At 41.3% G+C, this 24,633-nt stretch overlaps 1 protein-coding gene across 1 annotated transcript; it reads right to left on the reverse strand.

Moving 5' to 3' along the window:
* Positions 1–3,211: 3,211 nt before the first annotated feature.
* Positions 3,212–24,615, reverse strand: RRP1B (ribosomal RNA processing 1B). The gene is made up of 16 exons (XM_027448776.3): positions 24,375–24,615; positions 21,757–21,839; positions 20,790–20,847; positions 19,975–20,060; positions 18,860–18,921; positions 16,777–16,906; positions 15,357–15,421; positions 14,651–14,814; positions 13,984–14,078; positions 13,085–13,182; positions 12,714–12,733; positions 11,784–11,909; positions 10,269–11,020; positions 8,426–8,572; positions 7,627–7,693; positions 3,212–6,529 (listed from the first exon to the last, which is right to left on the reverse strand). Exons 1-16 carry the CDS (start codon positions 24,505–24,507, stop codon positions 6,339–6,341), a joined length of 2,277 nt encoding a protein of 758 aa, XP_027304577.3. The 5' UTR covers positions 24,508–24,615; the 3' UTR covers positions 3,212–6,338.
* Between the last annotated feature and the right edge of the window lie 18 nt (positions 24,616–24,633).

Genomic DNA, 24,633 nt, shown 5'->3' on the forward strand with positions numbered 1-24,633 from the left:
AGCTTCAAACCAAACTGCCTAGGTTTTCCATCTAGCATCAGCTCACTAGCAAGACAGTGATAATAGTAAATAGCAAAAAAATAGGCAAATGAATACAAAGTACCTAAATAAGAAGGAATAACACCAGAACCTAAGACTACAGGCCATTGTACGAGCCATGCAGTTGTGTGCAAGCCACAGAATGTGGATTTAAGTTTCCGCCAAGGGAGAGCCAGAAAACACAACGCCGTTTTCGACTCATTTCAGACTCTTGCCTAAGTGAAAACAGGATTCTTCATAGAAAGATTATTTATTCTGAGGGCCTTTCATCTTCCTAAATTTGGTACTTTAGGATGGGAGGAGAAAAGACAGAACCTTTTATGTAAAAATTACCACCACCGCATATTGAAAAACATCCAGCAAGATACTAGCAGGTTTCATAGCAAAGGTTTTTTTTCCCCTATGACAGCCTGCATTAAATACACTAAACTAATACAGAAAAGATGGAAGATTGCATGAGATGAATGGGCAAAAACTGTAAGTTTTCATCTGGTCCTGAGAGATTCATGAGCTGCCTGTCATCAGCAGCAAGGCTCCTTGGCAAACTGTCCATAGCTGGTTAGAAATAATCAGCAAAAATTAAATGCAAGCCCTAAACATGGCAGGAGTCAACTGCAAATTGCTGTGCCTGGCATTTGTATTGTTTTTCCTAGAACTGTGCTCTATTCACTTAAAAACTCGCCTGTTCCACCCAAGGAGCTCTTTCACTGGGCTCTGGAGTATGCGTATGCGGGGAGCGATAGGGTACTTTCTGCTCTTGGCAGGCAGCAGTGGTGGAGTTCAAGCCCTCAGTGGCCAATTCTGCAGCCTGTCAACATCAAACAGCATTTTCTTCCCTTTTCCCTAACGAAAAAAGAGCGGATTTCTAAGGGAGAAACACTGGGCGCTCTCTCCTTTCTGTCAGTCCACTTGGAGACAGCGCAGACCTCGTGAATGATTCCTGTTCTTCCTTTCAAAGGGATTAATGACAGGGTGAGACTTGGGGGCTTTCTTTCCAGAAACAAAATCACTCCGTGGCAACACTCCGCAGAGACGAGTACGCAGATTGGATTATACAAGCGTTTACAGTTTCAGCCTTCATTTTACTGCAAATATCTCCCAGATGTTTACCATAGTGTTAAAGCCAATGAAGACGTGGCTCCAGCCTGGAATGAGATCTGCTCCCTACGTTAAGAGGCTGTGGGATTCATTTCCCCATGGAGCTGAAGTCTTGGCACTTCCACGCTTCTCAACAGATCTGGATCAAAGAGGTAGGATTTAATCAGGGATTCTCTCCACATACACAATGGGTTGTGAAGAGCAAAATGACCTCCATGAGAGCTATTTGGGCATCATGTTCTTCTCTGGGCAGGATCACAGAGAATGGTCAAGACTGGAGTCCAACCAAACCTTGATCAAGCTAATGCTTCAGCTACAGAAAGAAATGCTAAGGAATTGAATGCCTGGGAATCTTAGTGGACTTAATAAAAAAGGGAAAACTTTTCCCTTAAGATCTTGAGCACCGGTTTCAGTCTTTTTCCCTTGTAATTCTTTTTTCCTGATTTTGAATGCATGTTTTTACATTGAGCATGGCTTTCACCATCTGGTTAGCCCTGTGAGCCTCCCTGGAAGGTCAACCAGCGGAAGAAACTGACTAACTTCAACAACAAACATTGCAGGAATGCTAACAGGAGAGAGTGAGAGAGTTTCCAAGACTAAAGAACTTACACATAGTGTAAAAAAAAAAAAAAAATTATAGTGAGCAGAATCCAAAACCTCCCAGGGCTTTATTTTTATTCTGCAAGACAAACATCTGAAGGAGAAATGTAAACAAGGCACAGCTTAGCCTAGGGACTATTACAGCGCGTTACGTGTTCTGTGTGGAACACTGTAAAATGCCCACAGCGAAGGCACTGGAGGGTTTTTGTTGTTGTTAAAAGCAGCTCTGACATTGGCTACTATCTGCTGGTGTTGAATCCAAAACGCTGTGTGGTAATTCAGAAAACCAGCATACAATCCCGAAGGAATGATGTCACCATTAAATGTTCTTCTCGGTTTAACTCTCCACGAGGAATCCACGCACAATTGACTTGTAGGAAGGATTTTAAGCCTGTTCTCATCTCCAGAAATAAACAGTCAAGACTTCTTACGTAGGAAGGACTCACAAATTCCTATTGTTCTAGTTCTGTTGCAGACTATATTAATCTTCAAAGAGTCACCGTATCTCTCCTTGACTTGCATGGTGAGAATCAAATGTAAAATATACCTGTGTTACCTTGCAGAGTATTATGAGGACAGACGTTTTCTACCTTCCTGGAAATATCAGCCAGTCACTGGATCACTGAGATGCCAACCCAGGTCCAACCTGCTTGCACAGATTGCATAAATAAAGAACTATGAGGACGCAGCACCCTACAATGATCCGTTGAAGTGTATTCACATTAGGCAGTGCAAGTTCCACTGTACAGCACTCCACCAAAGTGACTAAGATCCTACACAACATGAATCACAGAATTGTCTAGGTTGGAAGAGACCTCAAGATCATCGAATCCAGCCTCTGACCTAACACTAGCAGTTCCCACTAAACCATATCCCTAAGCTCTACATCTAAACGTCTTTTGAAGACCTCCAGGGATGGTGACTCCACCACTTCCCTGGGCAGCCTGTTCCAGTGCCTAACAACCCTTTCAGTAAAGAAGTTCTTCCTAACATCCAACCTAAAACTCCCCTAGCACAACTTTAGCCCATTCCCCCTCGTCCTGTCACCAGGCACGTGGGAGAACAGACCAACCCCCACCTCGTTACAGCCTCCTTTATGGAAAGAGCTTTTAGGGTGCCCATCTCTTACCTACTTTGGTACCTGCACTGTTATACCTTTGAAGTACACGTTGCACCATATTATTGCTTCAGTTACTGATCTTAATTGCCAAGGACTGATAGTGTTGGAGCTACTTTGCTTCTTTTCAGCAATTGCTCAGCTGCTGCTGTCTTCTCTATGGTGCAATCCCAAAAGCCAGTAGCTCCAGGTGTATCGTATCACAGCCCTACACTACTTCGGACAGTCTTCATGGCTTTTGGTTACCTCATACAGTATACAACAAGAGAGAAAGCAGCATGAACACAAGAAGTTCCTTCTTTCAAACAGGCCCCATATTTCACCCCCCACATTAACAAATTTACCCAAAACACAATGTCCACAAGAGAAAAAAATGATTTATTGAATGAGACTAAATGGTCTAATGCTTAGACACCAAATTTGCATTAACAATGCTGTTGCAGAGGTACATAAATGATGCACGGAACATTTTAATGCATGTAATGAGTCTAAGCACAGGAAATACAAAAAAGGGCATTTGATGCCTTCCAAGTCACAAAGCTTTGATAGACTACAAAAGATCTTACATGCCCAACAACCCAAATATAGTTTCAACTTTTTACATTACTGAATTTTGTGCTTTTGAGTTCTCTTGAGTTCTCTTGAAGCTATAAAGAATTATAAACTATTTGAGCTTAAGAAATGCAAAAGCTGATCAGGTTTGTAACATAAATGTAGATAACCATTCTAAAATACTGTCCTTTAAAAGGTATGCCAGAAATGTATTTTAACTCATAGAGTGAATGGCAGCTGTAGAATTGGAATAACTCTGAAAAAAACTATGAAGAGACATCAAACAGATTAGATCAGTTTTTCTTTTACTTTTTCCCCCCCTATAAATACACCTCTCCTTACAGTGCCATTGTGTCTGTGCAGTGGGTATCCCAGGTGTTACATTCATCCATTTTTCTTTTCCTTTATTATTTTTTTTTGTCTTCAATGTTCATTATAATTTTCACTATGCAATTATTTTGGGTAAATTACTCAATTTAACCCAACAATACCAATGAAACTGAATCGACAGCGTTGGATTTTTGTTCGTGAAGTTGTCCTGAATGAAATTCTAGACACAGCTGAAGACAATACACACTCCGCATGCATATGTACAAAACGTTGTATCAGTGTCATGGCACACCATTATGCATAAATCCCAACACACAACCACATCACTAAAATTTTAGCTAAAAAATTGACTGCCATTTCTGCCTGCTCCATTTAGTACTGTGGGCAACAGGGCATTTGGACAAGCAACAGGTTCCAGAGATTCAGAGCCAATTGAAAGAGATTTAGACAATCAGTTAAATACATTTCCATAATAGGTTATAAATAACAAACCAAATCCCAATGCAGCCCGATCCTTGATTTATCTATGCAAACCAGATCCACCTACTGATCGCTGGTGTCTCTATCCTAGGAGGAATATTGCATCTTCAACATACTGCACTTACAGCCATGCACAGACAAATTCTTTTATGCATATTCCACAGACAACTTCTCACCCACAGGACAAGATAAAGGTACAAACATACTTATTGTCTTGTCAGAAAAATTCATTATGCTAATAAACAATGACATTTTAAAGTAAGATTAACAATAATTGCTCGAACAGCAGATATTATCAGTTTTATCAGATGTATTCTCCAGAGTTCTTTACTGATCTGTTAAACCAATAGAAACTTAAAAAAAAAAAAAAAAGTCCTTTATTTATATGAGAAAAGACAAGAGCAAAATGATTTTCCAACACTGACGGCAGTACCACAAATCTAGTGCAAGAAGCAGCATGGATTAGAATTGAGTAACGAGACCAACTAGCAATCTACAAGTACACAAGTATTTTGAAGGAATTCTAGGGGAACTATGAAAGAGTGGTTTCAACCCAGTTGCTTGTGGGGAGTAATGTGTCAGAGGACAATCAGTATCAAAGACTGTTAAAAAGTAGTATTTAAGTAAGCAAATATATTATGCCACAATGTTTAATTTTGCTGGCTGAAGCAGCCAGATGTTTATCAGTTTTAAGACAAAGTAATGTTGCAGGCCTACTCCCTCTCTTAATGGATCCTGGAAGCAGCTGGTGGGAAGTTTCATGAACAGCTTTGTTCTGGCACCAGGTCGTGCTTTGAAACTGAACTCTAATGTAGAGATCTGCTGCAAAGCCTTTACTTTATTTGCAGACACAAAACTTTAAATGAAAGATTTCAAATATTTCAACCGTATCAGCAGTTCACTTCTGTTTGCTCTCCCCTTCCTCACAGTTCCCCCTCAAAATACATTCATAGACTCTCAGAGAAGTACACCTCATTCTGTACCAAAGAAGCAAAGAAAAAAAAAATCAAAGCATGCACAGCGGTAGTAAGAAATTCCAAATAAAAACTTAATACAAGGAAATGCTGCAGAAAGAACTCCCTTCCGCTTCTACATCAAAGCCAAAACCAAACTGTTCGGGCTGTAGAGTTTCACCCTGTGTTGAGAGGCACCAAAAGTTTGAGAGACGTGTACCCTATAGCCAAGGATGCACTGCGCTGATCTAGCTCTACTACAATCAGAAGTTCATTCACTGAATGAGATCTGAGCTCTGGTAAAATGTGGTGACACCAGCTGCTAGAGAGGGAAACTAGGATCCTCGTGAGACCTTCAGGGAAGTCAGCACTGGGGACGGAGGGGTGGGAGGGAGACCACCTGGAGTTATATCAAGGATTTCTTTCATGTGAGAGCATTATTTTGGTTACAGTAGAGAGAAGAAGCCAGCTTACAATATGACAAGTGTAAGTCAGCTTTGGCACTTGTGTTACTGAAAATAATATGGTTCTCAGCTCTACAGGCAGCCCACTGTGATTTGTATCAGTGATCACTCGAGCAGCCAGGCATTTATCATTCCAGGTGAAGCTTGCTTCCTTGGGCAAAGCTAAGCAAGTCCAGCTGGTATTAAGCAGAGACGTGAGGTAATCATTATTTCTAGAAGAATCGACAGATGAGAAGGTTGACACAGGAAAAATGATGGGGGTAAAACTTGAAGTTACACGAACAACTAATAGGGTTAAAAATTTGTGTCTTTTTCCTCTTTAAGCCCTATCCAGTGAGAGACAGTTTAACAGCATGAAGTGCAAGTTTTCTTTAACTGGCTCAAAAGTTTCCCAAAACAATCTAACCCTCAACTTTCCTTTACTAAATTCATGGGTCTCTTGGGAATTACATGGACAGAGACCAGACTTTTTGTAGACCACACCTGAGCAGAGATTGGATTTTGTTTCTTTTCCGTTAATAGAAAAAAACAAATATTTCAAGATACAGCTGAAGTGGTGTCAAAATAGCAATGTCCCAGGTCACAACCAGAATCTTGTATATACAATTTATATTAACTTAAAAAAATAAACAAGTTCAAAATACCTCCAGAGAACGTTCTAGTTTAGCAAAATGTTCTGTACAAAAGTAGGCCACATCTGTTGGTTTAAAAGAAGTCCACAGCAGTTGATTTCTTCTTAGCTGGAACAGTAAAGGGTTTCTTCAGCTTCGACTCTCCTGTTGGGGTACCTGCAGGTGACTTCAGCACTCCGTGACGGGGTTTCTGCTCAGGATTGAAAGCTACACGGGACAGTCCTTCTGGGCTCACCAAGATACTTTTGTCTGTCTTTTTAAATTCTGTTGAAAACCAAGCAAGCGGGTTAAAAGCAACGCAACTCCCAGGTCCAATCAATCAATTGTGGAACTACCCGACCCTGGAAATTTGCTTTAGACCTGTAAGTCCATCACTAAGGATCACACAAGTCTAGCCTAAGACTTTGGTGGAAAAAGAGAAAGATGGTGGTGAAATGGATTTTTTGGCTGAGTCTCTGAGAATGGGGTCTGCCGCAATACAGAGAGGCTGTGAACCATTCCTCAAAGTTTCACAGGATGGAGACTTAGCATACTCCTCAGAAACAAGTGTTCTGTGTACCCCAAACACCCCACATTCTTTTAAAGGATCACAATGGGTAAGCAGTGGTGCTATTCTTACATTTAATCAGCACATCTCTAGAGACTCCTGGTTATCCCCTCAGCTAGTAGATGTGCATTTCTGTTCTTTGTGCAGCTGTGTTATATTAACATAAATACATATACCAAACCCCTCTATTCTGCATTTGAACTTTGTCTATAGCACATGGAGTAAAAAGAGTAGCTGAATGAATACATGGAATAAGTAAATGTCTTGCTCCATAGCACAAAAGTTTAACAGGGAAAACTGTCTGCTTACACGTGGGATCCAGAGCAGGGCTGATATTTATCTACTCATTACTATAATAAATCAGCAGCAAACAAAATAAAGTGAAGCTTTGCTGTAATGCAGCCTGAGCTCATCACATCAACTCCTTTGTTCTAATAAACAGCACTCAGCAACGAAGAACATGAAGTGCATCTGCTTCCTGAGAGGCGCCCGGCGTAACGGGAGGCTCAGGAAGGAGAGCTCGTCACTGCTGCGCTGTTTTCAGTCTGCAAGGCTCCATCTGCCAGTCAGTAAAGTAGCACCCTAAATTCACCCAAGTCTAGCATTTTGGGCAGAACATCCTGAATTTCATCACCTCCTCTGGACAGGAACTTGAGGATGGTTTATAAACCAGTTCATGAACTGTCCACAAGGATTTAGAAAAAAAGGGATGAGACCGTGAGAGAGAGGGAGGGAGGGTATATGAATGTGGACAGCTTCCTCCTTCCTTGGCAACACGAGAGACTGTGGAGAAACACAGAGACATATTACTCACCAGCAGTCATGTTTTTATTCAAGCCAAAGGTGACTTTTTTGGAGCCGGACGATTGCAGTTTATTCAACTGGGAAGCAAAATAAAGACAGAAAATAAAATAAGACTTCTGAGGCAACAGTATGAATTCTTCTACCTCCATCCCCTCCAATTCTCTACCGCTGAGATACCGCCCTCTGCTGTGACAGCACCGTTCTTCCAGCTAAAAGCAAACATTGAACATGCAGAGAAGTGACATTCCCCCTAAGGTCCTCACATAATTCAATAACAAACAAGATTTTGTGTATTAAACACACTGGCTTCAATACTCCCATGCCTCAAAGTTCAAAGAGGGCTTGAAAAGATGAATGTTAAAAAGGTTTAGAAAAGAAGGCAGTCCTTTGAAGCCCCGTACTGCTACCAGCTTCTGCAAGTGGGAAGAAACGGAGGCTCAGAGTCCCTTAGCACAACTGAAAGTCAGTTAATGCTTGCGTTTTCTTGTGAAACAAGCAGGTTCAGAATGACATCCTTTTAACAGAAAGGTATTTTTGAGATTTGTGTTTAACAGAAAGGTATTTTTGAGATTTGTGTGGAAGGAAGAAGAGACTTTAAAGATGCCTACAACTCATTTTCTGAAACTCTGGAGCCATGTATGGCTCTGTCTGCAAGGAAACGCAACAGTATTTCTGGGTTTATCTGCTTGTGTTAACACAGACTGGAAGAGACAGCATGAGTAAGGACATGCACGCACACTTAGTTTGGGTGTGTGTTTTGGGAAGACACCTGTGGCAAGACCTCGCTGTCATTTGTGAGATCACATTACCTGCATGGAGGCCCTGGGGGCAGAGATGGCGCTTTTGGCTTTCCTGAAGAATACCGGCTTTGGTGAAGTTGATTTTTCAAATTTTACAAAATCACTTCCTGGTTTTGCCTTCTTTTTCTTCAATGGTGCTAGGGTGGCGCTGCTTTCCTGGGAAGAGGGAAGGGAAAAAATCCTCTCAGCACAAAAGCACTGTAGCTAACTATACCCAGTTAAGTGCTGATGGTGTATTTTGTTTTTCTTGGCTTTAAGCAAAATTGCTTCCATGGTACCTCTAAATGGAAGAGAGATTCAGCTAATGAACAAATTCATTTTTAGGCTGGGATGGAGCCAAAAAAAAAAAAAAAGCAGACTCCCATGTGCCTGGTGACAGGATGAGGGGGAATGGGCTAAAGTTACGCCAGGGGAGTTTTAGGTTAGATGTTAGGAAGAACTTCTTTACTGAAAGGGTTGTGAGGCACTGGAACGGGCTGCCCAGGGAGGTGGTGGAGTCACCATCCCTGGAAGTCTTCAAAAGACGTTTAGATGTAGAACTTGGGGATATGGTTTAGTGGGTACTGTTAGTGTTAGGTTAGAGGTTGGACTCGATGATCTTGAGGTCTCTTCCAACCTAGAGATTCTGTGATTCTGTGATGACATCTGTGTACACTCAAGAAATCCAGTAAGTGTATGTGGTTACTGGTTTGATGCCCTCGCCTCAGATTCACAGTGAGTATTGCCATCTGAAGCAACCCTTCTCTCCAGCACAAGGCAATTCTCAGGACCTGCAATGGCAGTGCCACTAATCAAACGTACTGCTCCAGAGCCTTCCAGCCTGTTGTTTGGGGACTATTGTGAAAGGAAACTTCGTTTGTGCTCCACAGCAACCTAGAGACCTGAAATTCTTGAAACAGTTTCCACAGCACAGCTGTGAAGTGTCTGGGGCTACAGCTTCTATTTGAAAGTCACTTCTGCTTCAAAAGCCTTTTAGCTTCCCAAATTCTGGAAACAACTGTGAAATAAGGCTGAATTAAGGCTGAACTTGTTTTTTTTTTTTTTTTTTCTTCCTTCTCCCTCTCAATGTTTGAAGATTTTTATTTATTTATTTATTTATTTTATAAATATCTCACTCAATTTCTGGATAAGAGACCAGTATTACCTTACTAAAACTAGGAAATAAAACATTTCTCAAGCAATGAAAAAAATTGGCAAAGCCTGATTTCTTCCATATTTATGTTGTTTTTCTTTTTAAGTTTTACTCTGTTCACTTAAAACCAGTACTCTCTTTCTCCTGATTCCACTTCCAAAATTACTTTCATGACCCCTCCCCACCCAGAACACACACACACAGCTTCATGGATTGAGCAAGAAACAGCAAGTTCTGTTGTTTCTTTGGAATTACACTTGGAAAAACTGGCCCACTGGTTTGTGTACTGACTGACCAGTCAGCCAACAGACAAGTGCTGCCACCCTTTTTGCATTCCCACCTTCTTGCCAAAATGCGCCCTTCGTAAGTGTGCTGTAAGCTCAACCACAGACCCAGTGCAAATGAATAAATAACCAGGAGAGGCAAAAAAAACAAACAACCAAAGACCCACACCGAAATACTACAAACAGCTACGTGACGTTTTCAGGCGACTACCTAGCCCAGGCTTTAATGCCATTGCATAAGAAGGCGTAAGAATGTGGCAAGTGTGGGGATTTCTGGGAACCTGGTCCTTTTGGTAACAGTACATAATGACATCAGCACGCAAACTGCTCATCAAGTCCCACACTCAGAAAGCTGAAGCCAGGCTTGAGAAGTAACCTGGCAGTTTGCGAGGAAGGCTGGGGAGTGGGGTGGGGAGAGAGAGAGAGATCTACGTACCTCCTGTCTGCTTTTCTTGCACGCAGTCTCCATAACTCCATTGGCTTCAACAGAGTTTAGCACCTCTTTCACTCTTCTTTTCTTTTTCAGGGTTGCTGCTTTCTGGCTGGAGACCTTCATCCCTTCCAAACTAACCAGCTTTGCCTTTTTCTTCAATTTGACCTTCTTAGAGAGTACGGATTCAGAGTCTGCATCTCTTGACGGCATCCCAGGCAAGCTCTCCTTGTTGGACTTCAGGCCAGTCTGCTGCAAAAAGGCATCCCCATTGACCAAGACAGACTCTGCTTTTTGTTTCTTTTTCACAACCTTAGAAATGAGCGGCGTGACAGACGGGCTGACATCCTCTGCCCCGTTGGCATTAGCAGGTCCATTCTGACATGCAGGCTTTGCAGGAACGTTCTGCACTTTGGGATTCGTTTTCTTTGACTGAGTCTTTTTACTCTGTTCCGTGTCAGTCTGACTGCTCTGCACAGAGGTGCTATGCCTATCTCTGGTGTCAGTTACTACATTTTTGGTCTCATTCACCTCATTTACTAGCAATTTCTTTTTCTTCCTTTCCTTGTTATTTTCTGACACGTCTCCCTGGTTAAACACAATAGATCCAGATGTTTCAGCTGTTCCCTCCTCACAGCTTCCATCAGTTTTTCCAGAATCAGCGCTTGGGCTGTCCCGCTTCTTCCTTTTTTTCCTCCTCTTCTGATGAACTGAGGTCTCCTGTGCGTTTGAAGCCTCTTTTTCATCCTTCCCTGAGTCTGCTCCAAGAGGAATACCACACAACACAGACGTGAAACACAAAGGAACTTAGAGCAACTTGAGTTATTCCCCTTGCCCACCCCCAACAGGCACAGCATTTTCCTGCTACCAACCATCACTGAAGTTTTACTATTACAGCTAATCAAGATTTTGCGTTCTCCCAGCTCCTAGCCTAATTAATATTCTGCTGATCTCACCTTGTCACAGCTGATATCTAAGCCATTCCCTGTGGTAACATTATTCTGTACAGTAATATTGCTAGAAAGAGTGATTACCTGCCTATTAAGCCCAACAGAAGGCTATCTCAGGTTCAGTAATTTGGTGAAATATTTTTGGGTACAATTCAGCATTTGTCCTGTCAGTATAAACCATGATGCTAGAGACATTTGCATGTACTTCTTAAAAGTTCTTCGCCTTTCCAGAACCTTCCCAAATTCCTGTATTTTGGGTCATTCGATTTCAAGATAACCGTCATATTTGTTTTCCTGCATTAAACAGAAGAGCTCCACGGAGTAATGCAAACAACTGCTTCCATTTCTGCCTTCGATCAAAACCAACGTGATCTTTGCCTCAAAATTTGTAATAAAATGTCCACCCCTTTCAAAGAGACCTTAATTTTGCATTTAACCTTCTCTGCAATACAATACAGGTCAGTGCACTCTGAAGAACAGGTTATGCCATCTTCAGAATAGCTCTGATACTTTGCCTAATCGCACAAGTGATTACAGATAGTCTCTCTTCCAAAGGCTGATCTTGCCTTACCTTTTACTTTTTCCAAATTGTTTTTCTCCAAAGGTCTGACAGTTTTTTTCTTTCGCCGTCCCCTGCTGAATGTATCATCATCTTCATCTGTAGAAACATCTTCAGGAAGATCATCGGGGAAGATTCCTGTTGAGGATGAAGGATAAGGTACCTGAAAACTACTGGTATTCTTATGTCGCTGTGCATATACAGCATAACTCCCACAGAAAGAAAATCAACTCCCTGTTCCCCATTCAGGCCAAAAGAAAATCATACCAATGGTTCTTATTTAAGTAAAAATAAATATTTATGGACAAAGCACAGGGCTGGCCAAACTGTGATGAGGATTTGGCCATTTCACCAAAAACATACAATGTGTCTTAATGAGGTTAAAGGAAAAACAAAACAAAACACAACACTACAGTATCATAGAATGGAGTCTCTTAGGTTGGAAGACCTCCAGTGTCATCAAGTGCACTGCCAAGTCTACCACTAATCCATGTCCCTAAGCACCACATGTACACGTTTTCTGAACACCTCCAGGGATGGTGACTCAACCACTTCCCTGGGCAGCCTGTTCCAATGCCTCACAACCCTTTCAGTGAAAAATTTTCTCCTAGTATCCACCCTAAACCTCTCCTAGTGCAACCTGAACCTGCTGCCTGGGAGAACAGATGGACCCCTACACTGCTACAGCCTCCTTTGAGGTAGTTGCTGAGACCAATAAGGCCTCCCCTGAGCCCCCTTTTCTCTAGGCTAAATAACCCCATTTCCTTCAACTGCTTTTCCTACGACTTGATCTCCAGATGCTTCACCAGCTTCACTGCCCTTCTTTGGGCACGAAATCCTTGACATACACACTACAAAAAGATTTACAATACATATTGTATGGGGAACATTACATATCATTTAATGAAAAGAAACCGTCTCTGTACGCTGCTCAGTCCTTACCTTCTGACAAGTCCTGGAACCTGGAGGTGAGGAGGGAGGGAGAGAAGGAAAACAAGAGTATTACTGATTTAGTACTAACGATACCAATAGCAGCACAGTGTCACCATACTTTATTATATTTTTCTCAAAATAAGAACAACGTATTTTACACAGGAAAATACAAGTGCTCATTCCAGAAGAAATGTGCCTCGGAAACCCAAAACCTGGAAGTTTTCAGACAAGAGGAATTTAACACTTCTCCTGTACCATGTAACTTGTGTCATATACGATCTAATGTCATCTTGCAACACAATCTAATGTCATCTTGCAGTACAATGCCACCCAGTGTAGAGAAACAGCTGCAGCAGATGTGATATTTCAATAGAACTCACTTTTTGACCAGCTTGTACAGACGCTTTCTGTTACGCGCAGGTATATTTTTCTTGCTCGCCAATTCAAAGAGTTTGTCAGCAACAGCCTTATAATCAAACTGTTGGAGGAAAGTAAGAGACATTTTTTCTTAGTTGGCTTATCATGCAATGAAACTCACATTGCTCAATAAAACTAAAAATTACCAACATTTCAAGTAGCAAATACATTCTTTAAACCCAAAGTAATCTTCTCTGTTGAAATTTACACCCCTTCTCACATGTACACTGCCTTTTACAGATGGTTGCTTCTTTAACAGAGCTGTTGAACTTTGTATCACTTCCCAAAACATTTCTAACCTTAATTCCTATTGATGAGAGAAGCCAACCAACTTCAAAACTCCCCAAAACATTTATATACCAGATTTAAAGTATGACACGTCCCAATCCTTGCTTCAAAGCCACAGCTCCGTGAAGAGGATCCAAACGCATTCATACAGATATTTCAAAAACACTACACTGCACTGGAAGGTCTTGAAAACGCAGACTGCAACATGTTACTGTTCCTCCTATGCATCCCATCACCCATTACGTTTACTCTTACTGTCAATAAAACTTACGCTGACTGCTTGACTATTCATAGTGATTTGGCTTTTGCCAGACATTCCTGAACTCTTCAAACGGGAAAGGAAGAGCAGAAGGAATGGTAGAGGGGAAGAAGGAATCCATTAAACATGGATTTATTTTCTTATGAAGTACCCAGAGTACATTACATAAATACCAACGTACACTAAGGTAGGAGGGGATTAACATTTTTTAATATGTTTATCCAGTTAACACCCTTTATTTCAGGGCTTCTTGAAAAGGATCAAAAAAAAAGAAAACAGGGAAAGTATTATTAACAAAGAAAGCAAGCAACAAACCTGAAGAACAGGCCCAATACTGTCATCAGCATTTTCATTAACATCCTCTGCTTTTTCAGAGCTCTGCGCTGATTTTTTTGAAAAGCATTTATCTGCTGCAATAAAAAAAAGAATGAATATTAATGTTTAGTTTGTAAAAACAGACATGCCAAACACAGCTCTCATATAGGCACATTTTTCTTCACAGTATCTTGGAAATCTGTACTGATTTAACTACTTTATGTCACCATTAGTGCATTGCTTGTGTATTGCTTATCTGAGTGCTTCTGAATCATCTCTGTACCAAAGCATATCTGGATTCAAAACATTCCTGCTTGGCCTTTTCTTCCCTTTTCTAAACTTTAAGCCCTCACAGGAAGCCAAAACCACACCTTCAAAAAAAAAAAATAAAAAAGTTCTGAATATCCAAGAGCCAAAAGCCAGACCAGATTATCTCCCACTGTTGTGGAAAGCTGATTCTTGTTTGGTTTAACAGAGACCGCTCATGTTTGTGACGTGTTCTAGAGGAACCACTCTGTTTAAGCTCATCTGAGGGGATCAAATCACAATTACCCTTCCATCACCCTCTCAACATGTGCTTGAGTGGTTCAGAACAGAAATGTATTTCTAAGAAGCAGAATTTTTGTGATCCTAGTATTACCAACGCCACTTAGAATTTTCTCCTCACCTTTGGTTTTAAGCACCTCATCATTTCCGTGATCATCGTTGTCGGACACACCTTCCCCATCACTGTCACTGCCCAGTTCTTTCATTAGGTCCTCAATGGCATAAGGGGACTGATCCACAATGACTTCAAGGATACCACTGGCTACAGCATGCATCACGCTATGACTGTATTAAAAGAGAGTAGAAATGAGAATGGGAAGGCAGAAGCATTCAAACCCTGCCTTCTCACATTCAAAAAAATGGAAATTTGAGGGACATAGGGAAAACGTTTAAGAAGGAAGAATGTAGAAGGGCATCTAGCTCTCCAGATAAGGAAAGTGAAGCTGGTACGTCCTAAACAGCAAGTCTTTAAATTGAAATAATCATAGGTGAGTAGGTGTCCTGCCAATGTTCCCCTCTTAAATTTCACTGTGTTTATATACTGCTTTACACTACATTGCAGCAACAGAGAAATCTAACCAGATCAGCTGTACTATGCATATTAAAAACAAAACTAACCAGATTTTTTTTTTAATAAATCATAATAGTTATTTGTAACTTTGATAAACATCAGTTATCTTCAAACGACTGTATACACAGTAAAATATCTTTCTTTCTCTACATTCTGAAGTTACACTATGTTATCTTCTTTAACCCGTTTATTTGGATGCAGAGCATTGTTGCAGAATTTCTTAATTCTTAAATATTTATCCTCGCATTAAACTTACTCCTTTGATTTGGCAACAAACTTGCAGAAAGGTTCAATGAACTTGAGATTCTGGTCTGCTGTGAGCTGTATGATTAGAAAAAAATAATTAGCACAGTAAATATTGTACATGCACACTCAAATTCCTTCAATGTTTGGTGTGGTGGGAAATTATTTTTAAGAAATTATGTCAGTCTTTCAGCACGCTGTCTAATTCCAACCAACAGGAACATCCAGTGACTTTTTCTTACCACTGCTACCACTAACTTCCAGATACTCCCTGGAAGCATTGTAAAAATGCTAACTGCTTTGCAAACCTTAACTTTCTGAGTAGAGGAAATATGATGAGGCTTCTTATTTCAGAAATGGAAAAGTGAGGCCAAGAAACCTTAAGTTGTTCGGTGCTCTTTCACAAAGAAAGCCTGCAGCGTAAACATGAGTAAGATCTGTGTTTCTCTTAACCTGACAGCCTAGACCAAAACACTGTCATTTAAAATACTACTGAAGACCCCTCCCTCAACTCAATTTATAAACACTGCCTGTGATTTCAAGTAGTCTACAAGTCTAAGTCCCCACGGTCACTTGAAGTGGCTTAGCCATAGACTGAGAGTTCTATTACTAGGGAGCTGCAGACATTATTTATGCTCCAAGACCAGACGCTTTTCTTGTGGAGCCCTCTCTCTCACTCCACAATCTGGAGCAACAAAAGTTGCAGGCAGGATAGCTTGTGATACTGACTGCAAAAGGATACTAGTGGAAAACTGCTGACACTTTCAGCCACTTCATATGATAAGTATCAGATGCCATAAACAAGGAGAAAAATGAGCCTGAAACTAAGCATGAGGCAGCAAACAGCTCAGCCTTGTAGACTAACAGGAGAAACACTCGTAAGAGAAGTCAGCAACAGGCTTTCAGCTGCTGCAAAACTCTACAGCATCTACCAAAATTAAGGGCACCTGGAACAAAAGCAGGCAGCAATCTACAGCAGAGAAAGACAGTTGTCATCAGCAAAACAACTCAATGTAGAGGGTAACTTGCTTAATGCACAGGTCTGAAGGCAACAACAACAACAAAAAAAACAGACCTTTGAAAGCTTATTTTCCTCCTCTATTTTGGTGTATTAGAGAATCAGCCAAGAGCAGGCTTTGTGTCAGTCTTTGTGAAAGCAAGGACTAGCAAACATGTTCATGCAAGGGAAAAGAATTTAAGTCCATTCTGTGAAACACACAAATGAGAATGGTAAAACTCTTTGACTGTTATTTCCAACCTCAATTTGAAGAGGATATCAGTAGTCAGGAGCCTGAGAGAAACTACTATATCACTACACTTTCTACTCTAATGCTACTCACTTTGTACGCTAATACACAAAAACTGTGTTTCTTCTGAAGTGCTGAATGCCACAGTTGACATTAATCAGGAAGAAAATTAAGACATTTTCTAACCTCCTTTGCACCAACTTTAGCCAATTCTTGAAGATAGATGTCAATGAGATGGAACTTTATTCCGTTGGGAGTATTGCTGTCTGGGTCCATAACTTCTTTCATTAATAGCTGCAGTAATTGTTCTCTTAGACTACAAAAAAAAACAAAGGGGAAAAAAAAAAAGAGAGCAAGATACTCATATTCAATTGCCCAGATTCTGTTTGCTTTGAAAACAAACTCTAGCCATTCCCAGTTTTACCAGTTCTTAAGATGGCTGTTCAACAGCCGCAAGAAATAAATCCAGTGATGAATTTTCACATCTTAAAAACCAATTAAATAATCCATCCATAATTAGAACACCTTACATTCTGGAGTATTTTGTAGCATTACAAACCAGCACAATTCGCTGCAGTGGAAATGATGTTTTTAAAATTCACACTTTAACACGGACTGAACTTTACTATCCCATATGGTTGATGGATAGGATGAGGGCTTCTGCCACTTGAGCAGGGCATTCCTAAAGCCCCAGCTCACACGTTCATCCTTGATAGGCAACACCTACCACCCACTGTTTTACAAGAACATTTTCATTTTGGTGTGCACCCGACAGTTAAATTTAACATTGATCCTTCCCAAACTCATTTCAGCTGTGCAGACTTTGCCTGCATTGAAGCATACTATCCACTGTCCCTTAGAGCAAAACATTTACAACAAAGAACAGATTGCAGGCTGTTAGGTGTGAAATGTCATCATCCCAAGAGCTCAAGCCAGAAGTGATTGAGCTGTAAGGGCTGTGGTTCTGTTCAGTAAGTAACTTCTGGACTACCAACAAATACTTCCCACTGCTGGAATCACATGGCTCAAAGAGACATGCTATCACACCAAGCTGGGGGAAGTGTCGATCTGCAGAAGAGTAGGAAGGCCCTGCAGAGGGACCTGGACAGGATGGGTCGATGGGCAGAGGTCAGTGGGATGAGGTTCAACGTGGCTAAGTGCTGGGCCCTGCACTTTGGCCACAGCAACCCCATGCAGTGCTAAAGGCTTGGAGCAGAGTGGCTGGAAAGCTGTGCAGAGGAAGGCCAAAGGGGAAACGTAGATCTTGAGCCCCCTCACTCTGCAGCGAGAGGAATTCGTGATCTTCTCTTCCCACACTGCCTCCCCTCATGAAGAGGGACCTCCAGGCCATACCTCCAGTGAAGCTGGAGGAAGGCAGGCTAAGTAATGACACTTTGTCAGAGATCACTCCGGGTGACCACGTCTCTGCCATGGAAATGTGTGTGGGAAAGAGTACTGGCTTTGTCAAGCCTCCTCCATTTCCTTCCTCCCACACTTTCTGTTGCTTTTTAAGGAGCACTTTTAGCTCTTCAACCTGTGGTCATTTACTCAGTACAAAATTAAGGTAAAACAGAGGGGATGACAGGTACTTCAGCGTTACATTCCCTTCTGTTTCCATGATATCACACCTACATGCATCTGCATTCCAGAAAGCATGAGAGATAAAGGATAAACTTAAAGTGCTTGATGGCCTACAATTAAAAGACTTTAAAGCTCTTAATTGGTTTAAATGCATCTTAGAGATGCTCTAAACAGAGCAAGATGGCTGCAATTACTTGCCATTTGATAGGATATGAAAGAAATACAAACAAACTCACTGATGTAAACTGGCTCCCTGTTGTATACAACTCAGTAGTAACTTCCAGTTCAGCCTCATGACAAGGCAAGTCACCATGATCAAACAGAGTGAAATTAAAAATAGAAGAGACAGAGCTAGTGAGAAACATACTACAACCAAGAATAAATTCCTTTTCTGCGCTTTCTGGGACACTGACTCAGTCTAATCTCTCCAGAGATGATGTTCCACTGCTAACTCTTTTGGCTAAGTAAAAAAGATTTGGCAAACCCCATCATATATTTGGAGGTCTCATATTTCAAGACTCCTTTATTTCTAAGCTACGTATCATAAGAGATCCAGAGAACCAATGTGCCTTAGTGCTAAGACTTCCTGACAGCGCCATCTGCAGAGAAAAAGGATCTATTTAAATGTAGATAAGAAATTAATGGGGTAACTTCACTATGAAGAAATTACATTCAGAAGTCTGCCTACCTTTCATCCCAGCCGTTTCTTTTCAGCACTTCGAAAGATTGCCTCAAAATCAGACGGATTAGCTGCAAAGTACAAAATCTGTTACACGCATTCATAAAGAGTTGGTGTGCAGTAATAGGAATAGATTTCTTTGTAAAGCTCTTCATAGTAGAAGATGAAAAGCTTCCTCCCACAAACACTGACAGACTTGTCTATTATGTCAAGCTACAGATGGATGCTGCAAGGCTCCAAAGACAATAAACTATTCTCATATCGTGAGCCCAGCAAAATCAATGACTGTCTCTACCATACAGCTTTCTCCTGCTCCATCACCCCAATTTCTTCATTAAGTGCTGCCAAATCTAAAAACCCACAACTTCAGCTGGAGGCAACAATAAAGACAGATTATAACAATAATCATTTAATTGACTGGAACCTTTCGCTAAGAAACAGCCACATGTAAACCAGCTACATTAAACTGGCTCAGAACACTTACTGAGTTACCTGCTTTCTGCTAACACTGAGCAACAAAACACAGCAGCAGATGTGCCTGCAATTAGCTTCTTTCAAATAAAAAGATTACCTTGATTTCATTCTCTACAAAGGCAGGTCTTTTGAGAGTGTTCTTTCACTGATTTTACTGTCTTTTAATATAGTGTTTCCTGTAGAAAGAACTGATAGCTGAACTTACTACAGTGGGTGCATTAGTGATGGAAAGTCGTTGTTCTAGTGACAACTGCTTTTTTATATAGGGTCATAAAAGTCTTTAAATAGTCTGATCTAAATTATTGATGCTGATGCAGTGTCCACCTAGACAGTATTAATACGTAGGGAGGGCACTTATGCAAGAAAATAGCTTCCTCTCTAAGAAGCTCTTCCCGATGAAAATCCATGAGAAGTATTACTGTTATAAACGAAGACAAGCAAAAAAGCACTCATGGCATGACAAATAATTACTTTAAGATCTTGGACAGCGACTGAAAGCTTTTAAAATGAGTGTCTTGCAATGCATCACGAAGATAGTCACTTGTCTTCTCTTACAATATACATAAATGCACGTGCAGACAAAGCTGTCTTCCAACACACCACCACCATTTACACCAGAAAAGATCTACAAGTGAGCTAATTAGTATTACCATATAATACTTATCAAGACGCAGATTGTCTATCCCATTCCATTCACGGCTCATAGTTTGCCAAAAAGTCTGAATGAACAAGTGTCCTGTAAGAAAATAAGAAAAAAAATCATCAGCACATCTGGCACAAGAGTTTCTTTCACTAACCTAAAAATCTCAAGGAGTCACTTCAACATGAGGAAGAGATGTTTTTTTTTTCCTGGGGATTTGCCCAAGGATTGGGATAGAGCTAAGGGAAGACCTGTTTGAGATGAGTACAAGGACAAGTTGATTAAACTTCAGAAAAACACCAGAAAAGGCACACAGCTGCTTTTAAAGGTGAGCACAGCTACAGGGAGAATTATAATAAAAGAAAATTCTTGAGCCTGAGCTTTGTATATATACATTTTCTGTTATACATGCAAAAGTTAGAGCAAAACACCCATTCTGCACTCATGTCTACCCATGCTAGTTTTGGCACTGACCAAGCACTGTATTTCAAGTGCAGTTTGTACACTTCACAGCTCACGAAACAAGGTTGTTTTTGAGTACGATATACCCAAAACAAGTAGCTGCAGAATGGCAAAGTAAGGGGACAAGTTTGCTTCGCCTGTGAAATCTCTCCTTTATTGCACTGGAGGTACAATCCTTCCCCTGCAACAACCAGAAACAAACTGCATCTGATTCAGGGCATAGATGCTTCCCTTGATGCAATCACACATTCCAGATGGACAACAAACAAAGGAAAAAAAAAGGAACCACCCGTATCTTGCTGTCTCTATTCTGGGACTGTGATGGTGGGCTTAAAATGAGTCAGATAATGAAATAGTACTTACGAGCCTCTGTATTCTGAATCACATGGATAAGCTGTGCAATGTTATTTGCAAGTTCTTCCTAAAAGTACATAAATACAGTTAGTAGAGCATGTTTCAGAGCTTGGTCTCCTCACTACACATTCAACCAGAAAATAGCAAGTATGAATAGAAAAAAGCATCCCTCAAAATTAAGAAATATTCTCTTAGCAGCTGCTTTAGCACCATTGCTGTCCTTCCACTGTATTTAGGTCCAAGAAAAGAGACGAGGCTATCAAGCCCTGTTCATTTATCAGGTCTGTGCACAAGTCATCCTTTTGGTAGCAGACAAAACTAAATTGGGAGGTGAATAATCCAGTGGATTTGAATTAACAAATGCTATAAAATCCCAGGGGTACTGTTTTAATGTAGGTTAATTGTAGGTGGAGAACTCTGTACTACTTACGAGATAAACCTTGTTCAGGGAAAGAAACAAGTGATTTGAAAACTGGTTAAGTGAGGTTATCAAGACCCGGTAGTTCGAAACTGTTATCTTTTGAAAGCAGGTAGACGAACTGGAGGAGGAAGCAAAAACTGAAGTGGAGGAAGTGCCCGTGCCACCAAACTCTTCATAATAACAAAAGAAAAGGAAGTTTGAAAGTTTTGAACTAGACTTACTGAAGGTTACATGTACACTGAAGTTACAGTTAAGGGCAACCTGCTGCTACTGCTGTAGTCCCACCAAATCCATGCACTTCATAACTACGTGTATTTCATTTGGAAGGAAAACAGCTACACCTGCCTTGGAAAAGGTGATTGCAAGCACCACACCATTTAGGCTTCTGTTCGTGTGATGAGGATCGCAGAATTGGTCACCTCTCCTGCACACGCCACATATGAGCAGTAGGGGAAGAAAGAAAAGTGTGCAAGACGCACCACGGCCATTTTCACTATTGTAAATTAGTATGTTTTAGGAGACCCACTCAGGCAAACATAAAAGCAGTTACTATACCTGTAGCAGAGGTTTATCCTGCATCCACATGCAATAGAACAGCCCCTTCCATATTTTTAGCAGTTCATCCTGGCTGAAGCCACCTGTGGAATACAAGAAGATTGAATGAAAATGAAAAATCCACCAAATTTCCACCCACGTGCTTTCAAGCAGTACTCTCTCCTCTCCTTCACTTTTGTTATATTTTCTTAGCCAAATGTTGATTCCCACTGTAAGCAGACTAACTGGAAGGCCACTCGGCATAGTTTCGTCATTCCATGACTTTAGGCTTCTATCTTGTGCCAAAGTAACAAAGATTTCAAAGAAATCGTAGGTGAGATGTGGCTTCATTAGATAGCGTACACTTCTGACAGTCAACAAATTAAGATGCATAATCAAAGAGCCTGACCAACTGTAATGAGAATCTTTCCATTGCATTTAGTCCTGATGGTACAGTATCACCTGAATTTTAACAGCAAAGATTATTTTCACTACGAACAGTGTAAGAATTCACATTGCAGCCAAAAGCACACATTACAGACAGAAAGTACTAACTGGAAAGAAAGCTTTAAAAACCAATTAGAGATCTCAAGTACATTTCCGAGAATTTTAACAGCATACAAAGTAGCTGCAAAAAACTACCAGAGCTATTCTCAAGCTACAGCCTGTTGCTAGATCCAAACTGAGCATGTTCTCCTGGAAACAAGTCATCTGAAAGCAATCATCACTACTGCACCACTCTTTACTCAGACAAAAAACTGTAAACATCTTAGTTAAATCATCTACAGTCACGCTTAGTTAAAAAGAAAGGAAGTAGAGGTGGGGGAAGGTATATGCAAAATACATGCGGAGGAAGCAGTATGCCTACTAGTATTAATTAAAAGTTTAACTTGGATTTGTCAGCGATGTTAAGATTAAACATGATACCATTTGATTCACTGATTTAATATTCACTTTTTTTTTTTTTAACAGATCCATATGCTACATATGTAGCAGTAAGAAGCATTAACTCTATAGAGGCATCAAATATTAGGCTTATGGGGACATCGGCTTATTAGGCAGGGACGTCAGCTTCTATCTATAAAGATGGCCCAAGAGACTTTGTCTCAGGAACATGGGCTTCCCACAGGGTTGCTTTTCAGACACTGCGGGCTTTTAAAAGTGTCCTAGGCGGCCCTTTGTCATCTTGACAAAGCACCCTGACCAAATTGGTCCAGAGTATGTTCCTTTTCCCAGTCACTCGAAAAGTACTTTTTAAGACTTTTTTTTTTTTAATTTTATTTTTCCATTTTGCGAGCCCTGCTGTCACCATCCACTGCTGGCAAAAAATCATTCTGGCAAGGTTATTTTAAAATCTCAGCCTAAATGCAGTGCGCAAAACTGAAGGCCTTCTTTGCCTAAAAGGTACCTTGAGAAAGTTTGGCCTTCATGTCTGGACTGGAACTCTGTCCCTATGTACAGTGTGGGAGCTTGTAATCACTCATAAGTCACCACTGAAGGCATGCTACTTTAATGAAAGTCTTGTTAGCATTTCTGTTTGGGAGTTATTCTAATGCTAATGCTAGTTAAAATTGTTGATTTATCGTAGATAATCTCCAAGGACCCACACAAGCTTATTTCAGTAGGAATGGTATACTTACAAATCCTTTACACAACTGGGCTCAAGTAAACGCAGCTAGCACTTAAACACACCTCACAATCTTTCCTCTTTTAACACATTTACCCTTACTTCTTACTTCGAGTTGAAGTCTCTTGTTGGGTTACCTGACGTGACCCTCATCTCTGGCAGAACTGTGCCCGGATATAAACCTGCTCATTAATAACTTAATCTCTCTTCAACATAAACTTTTTCAGACTTGCAGAGAAAGTATAACTTAAATTTTGATATTACCGGCCTAAACAGCACCTCAGAGCAAGTCCATCTAAGAGCACTGGAAATTAAGTCACCCTGGTTTCCCAGTTGTTTGCCTTTCACGGCAGGTTAACCTTAACATGCAAAAGGCTGACACTCCAGCTCGCGGTTTCCCTGTGTTAGTTTCCTAAAATTTTAAGGCATTAGCCGAATATGCAACCACTTCCCTCAGTTAGGGTGCTCCTCTCCACCTGGCCGGCTACTTCCACAAACTCAAGAGGAATTTGTGCTTTGTGGTAAGATGTGCAGAGACATATGGAATATATGGATGTCATATCCAGCATAGGACATCTCCAGAGCTAAAAAGAGATGGAAGCTTTGGAAATATGTAGGGGGAATAGCCATGTACATGGGCTTGCAATTACTGATCCGTAAGCATCCCCTAGGTCTATGGTGACTGCCAGAAATAGGATGAGCTGCTGGCCTAACGCAGTAAGGCTGCTCTTGTGTGTTCCTCCTTCTGTTAAACACGGCTAATAGCTCAAATATTAGCTGGAAAGGGAAGAAACAACACGTTCCTCAGCGTCTCTGCAAGGATTTAGGTTGCAATGCGCCTTCCAGCTGAGCGCTTGGTGTCTAGGCAGGTCTGGGCAGCCACGCGGGGCTCCACGTGGGCCAGCAGACCCCTAAATTAGCAAATATATAAACTAAAAAAGAATAAAAGGGAAAAAAAAAAAAAACAAACAAGCGAGCTGAGCCCCCCCCTTCCCCCCCTCCCCCCCAGTACCGTCGGGGCGCTGCGTGCGGCCGCTGATGTAGCCCCGCAGCTTCTTGACGGCGCGGTCGCGGATGCGCTTCTCGTTGGCGGCCAGGCGCTGAGCGAACTGCACCTCAGGCGCCGGCACGGCGGCGGGAGCCATGGCTCAGCCCGGCTCTGCCCTGCCCTGCACAGCCCAGCCCAGCCCGGCTCGGCTCGGCTCTGCCCGCACGCTGCCGGCCCAGCACAGCCCTGCCCGTCCCGGCGCTTCCCTCTGGCGTCATCGCGC

Source organism: Anas platyrhynchos, chromosome 1 (genome assembly GCF_047663525.1).
Source record: "Anas platyrhynchos isolate ZD024472 breed Pekin duck chromosome 1, IASCAAS_PekinDuck_T2T, whole genome shotgun sequence".
Lineage (NCBI taxonomy): Eukaryota > Metazoa > Chordata > Aves > Anseriformes > Anatidae > Anas > Anas platyrhynchos.

Coding starts and splice junctions, on each gene's coding strand:
- RRP1B (XM_027448776.3), bottom strand. CDS start 24,507: ATGGCTCCCGCCGCCGTGCCGGCGCCTGAGGTGCAGTTCGCTCAGCGC. Junction 14,079..14,650: donor TGAGGTGCTTAAAACCAAAG/GTGAGGAGAAAA, acceptor TTTTTATTGCAG/CAGATAAATGCTTTTCAAAA. Junction 13,183..13,983: donor GTATTGGGCCTGTTCTTCAG/GTTTGTTGCTTG, acceptor TTCCTCCAACAG/TTTGATTATAAGGCTGTTGC.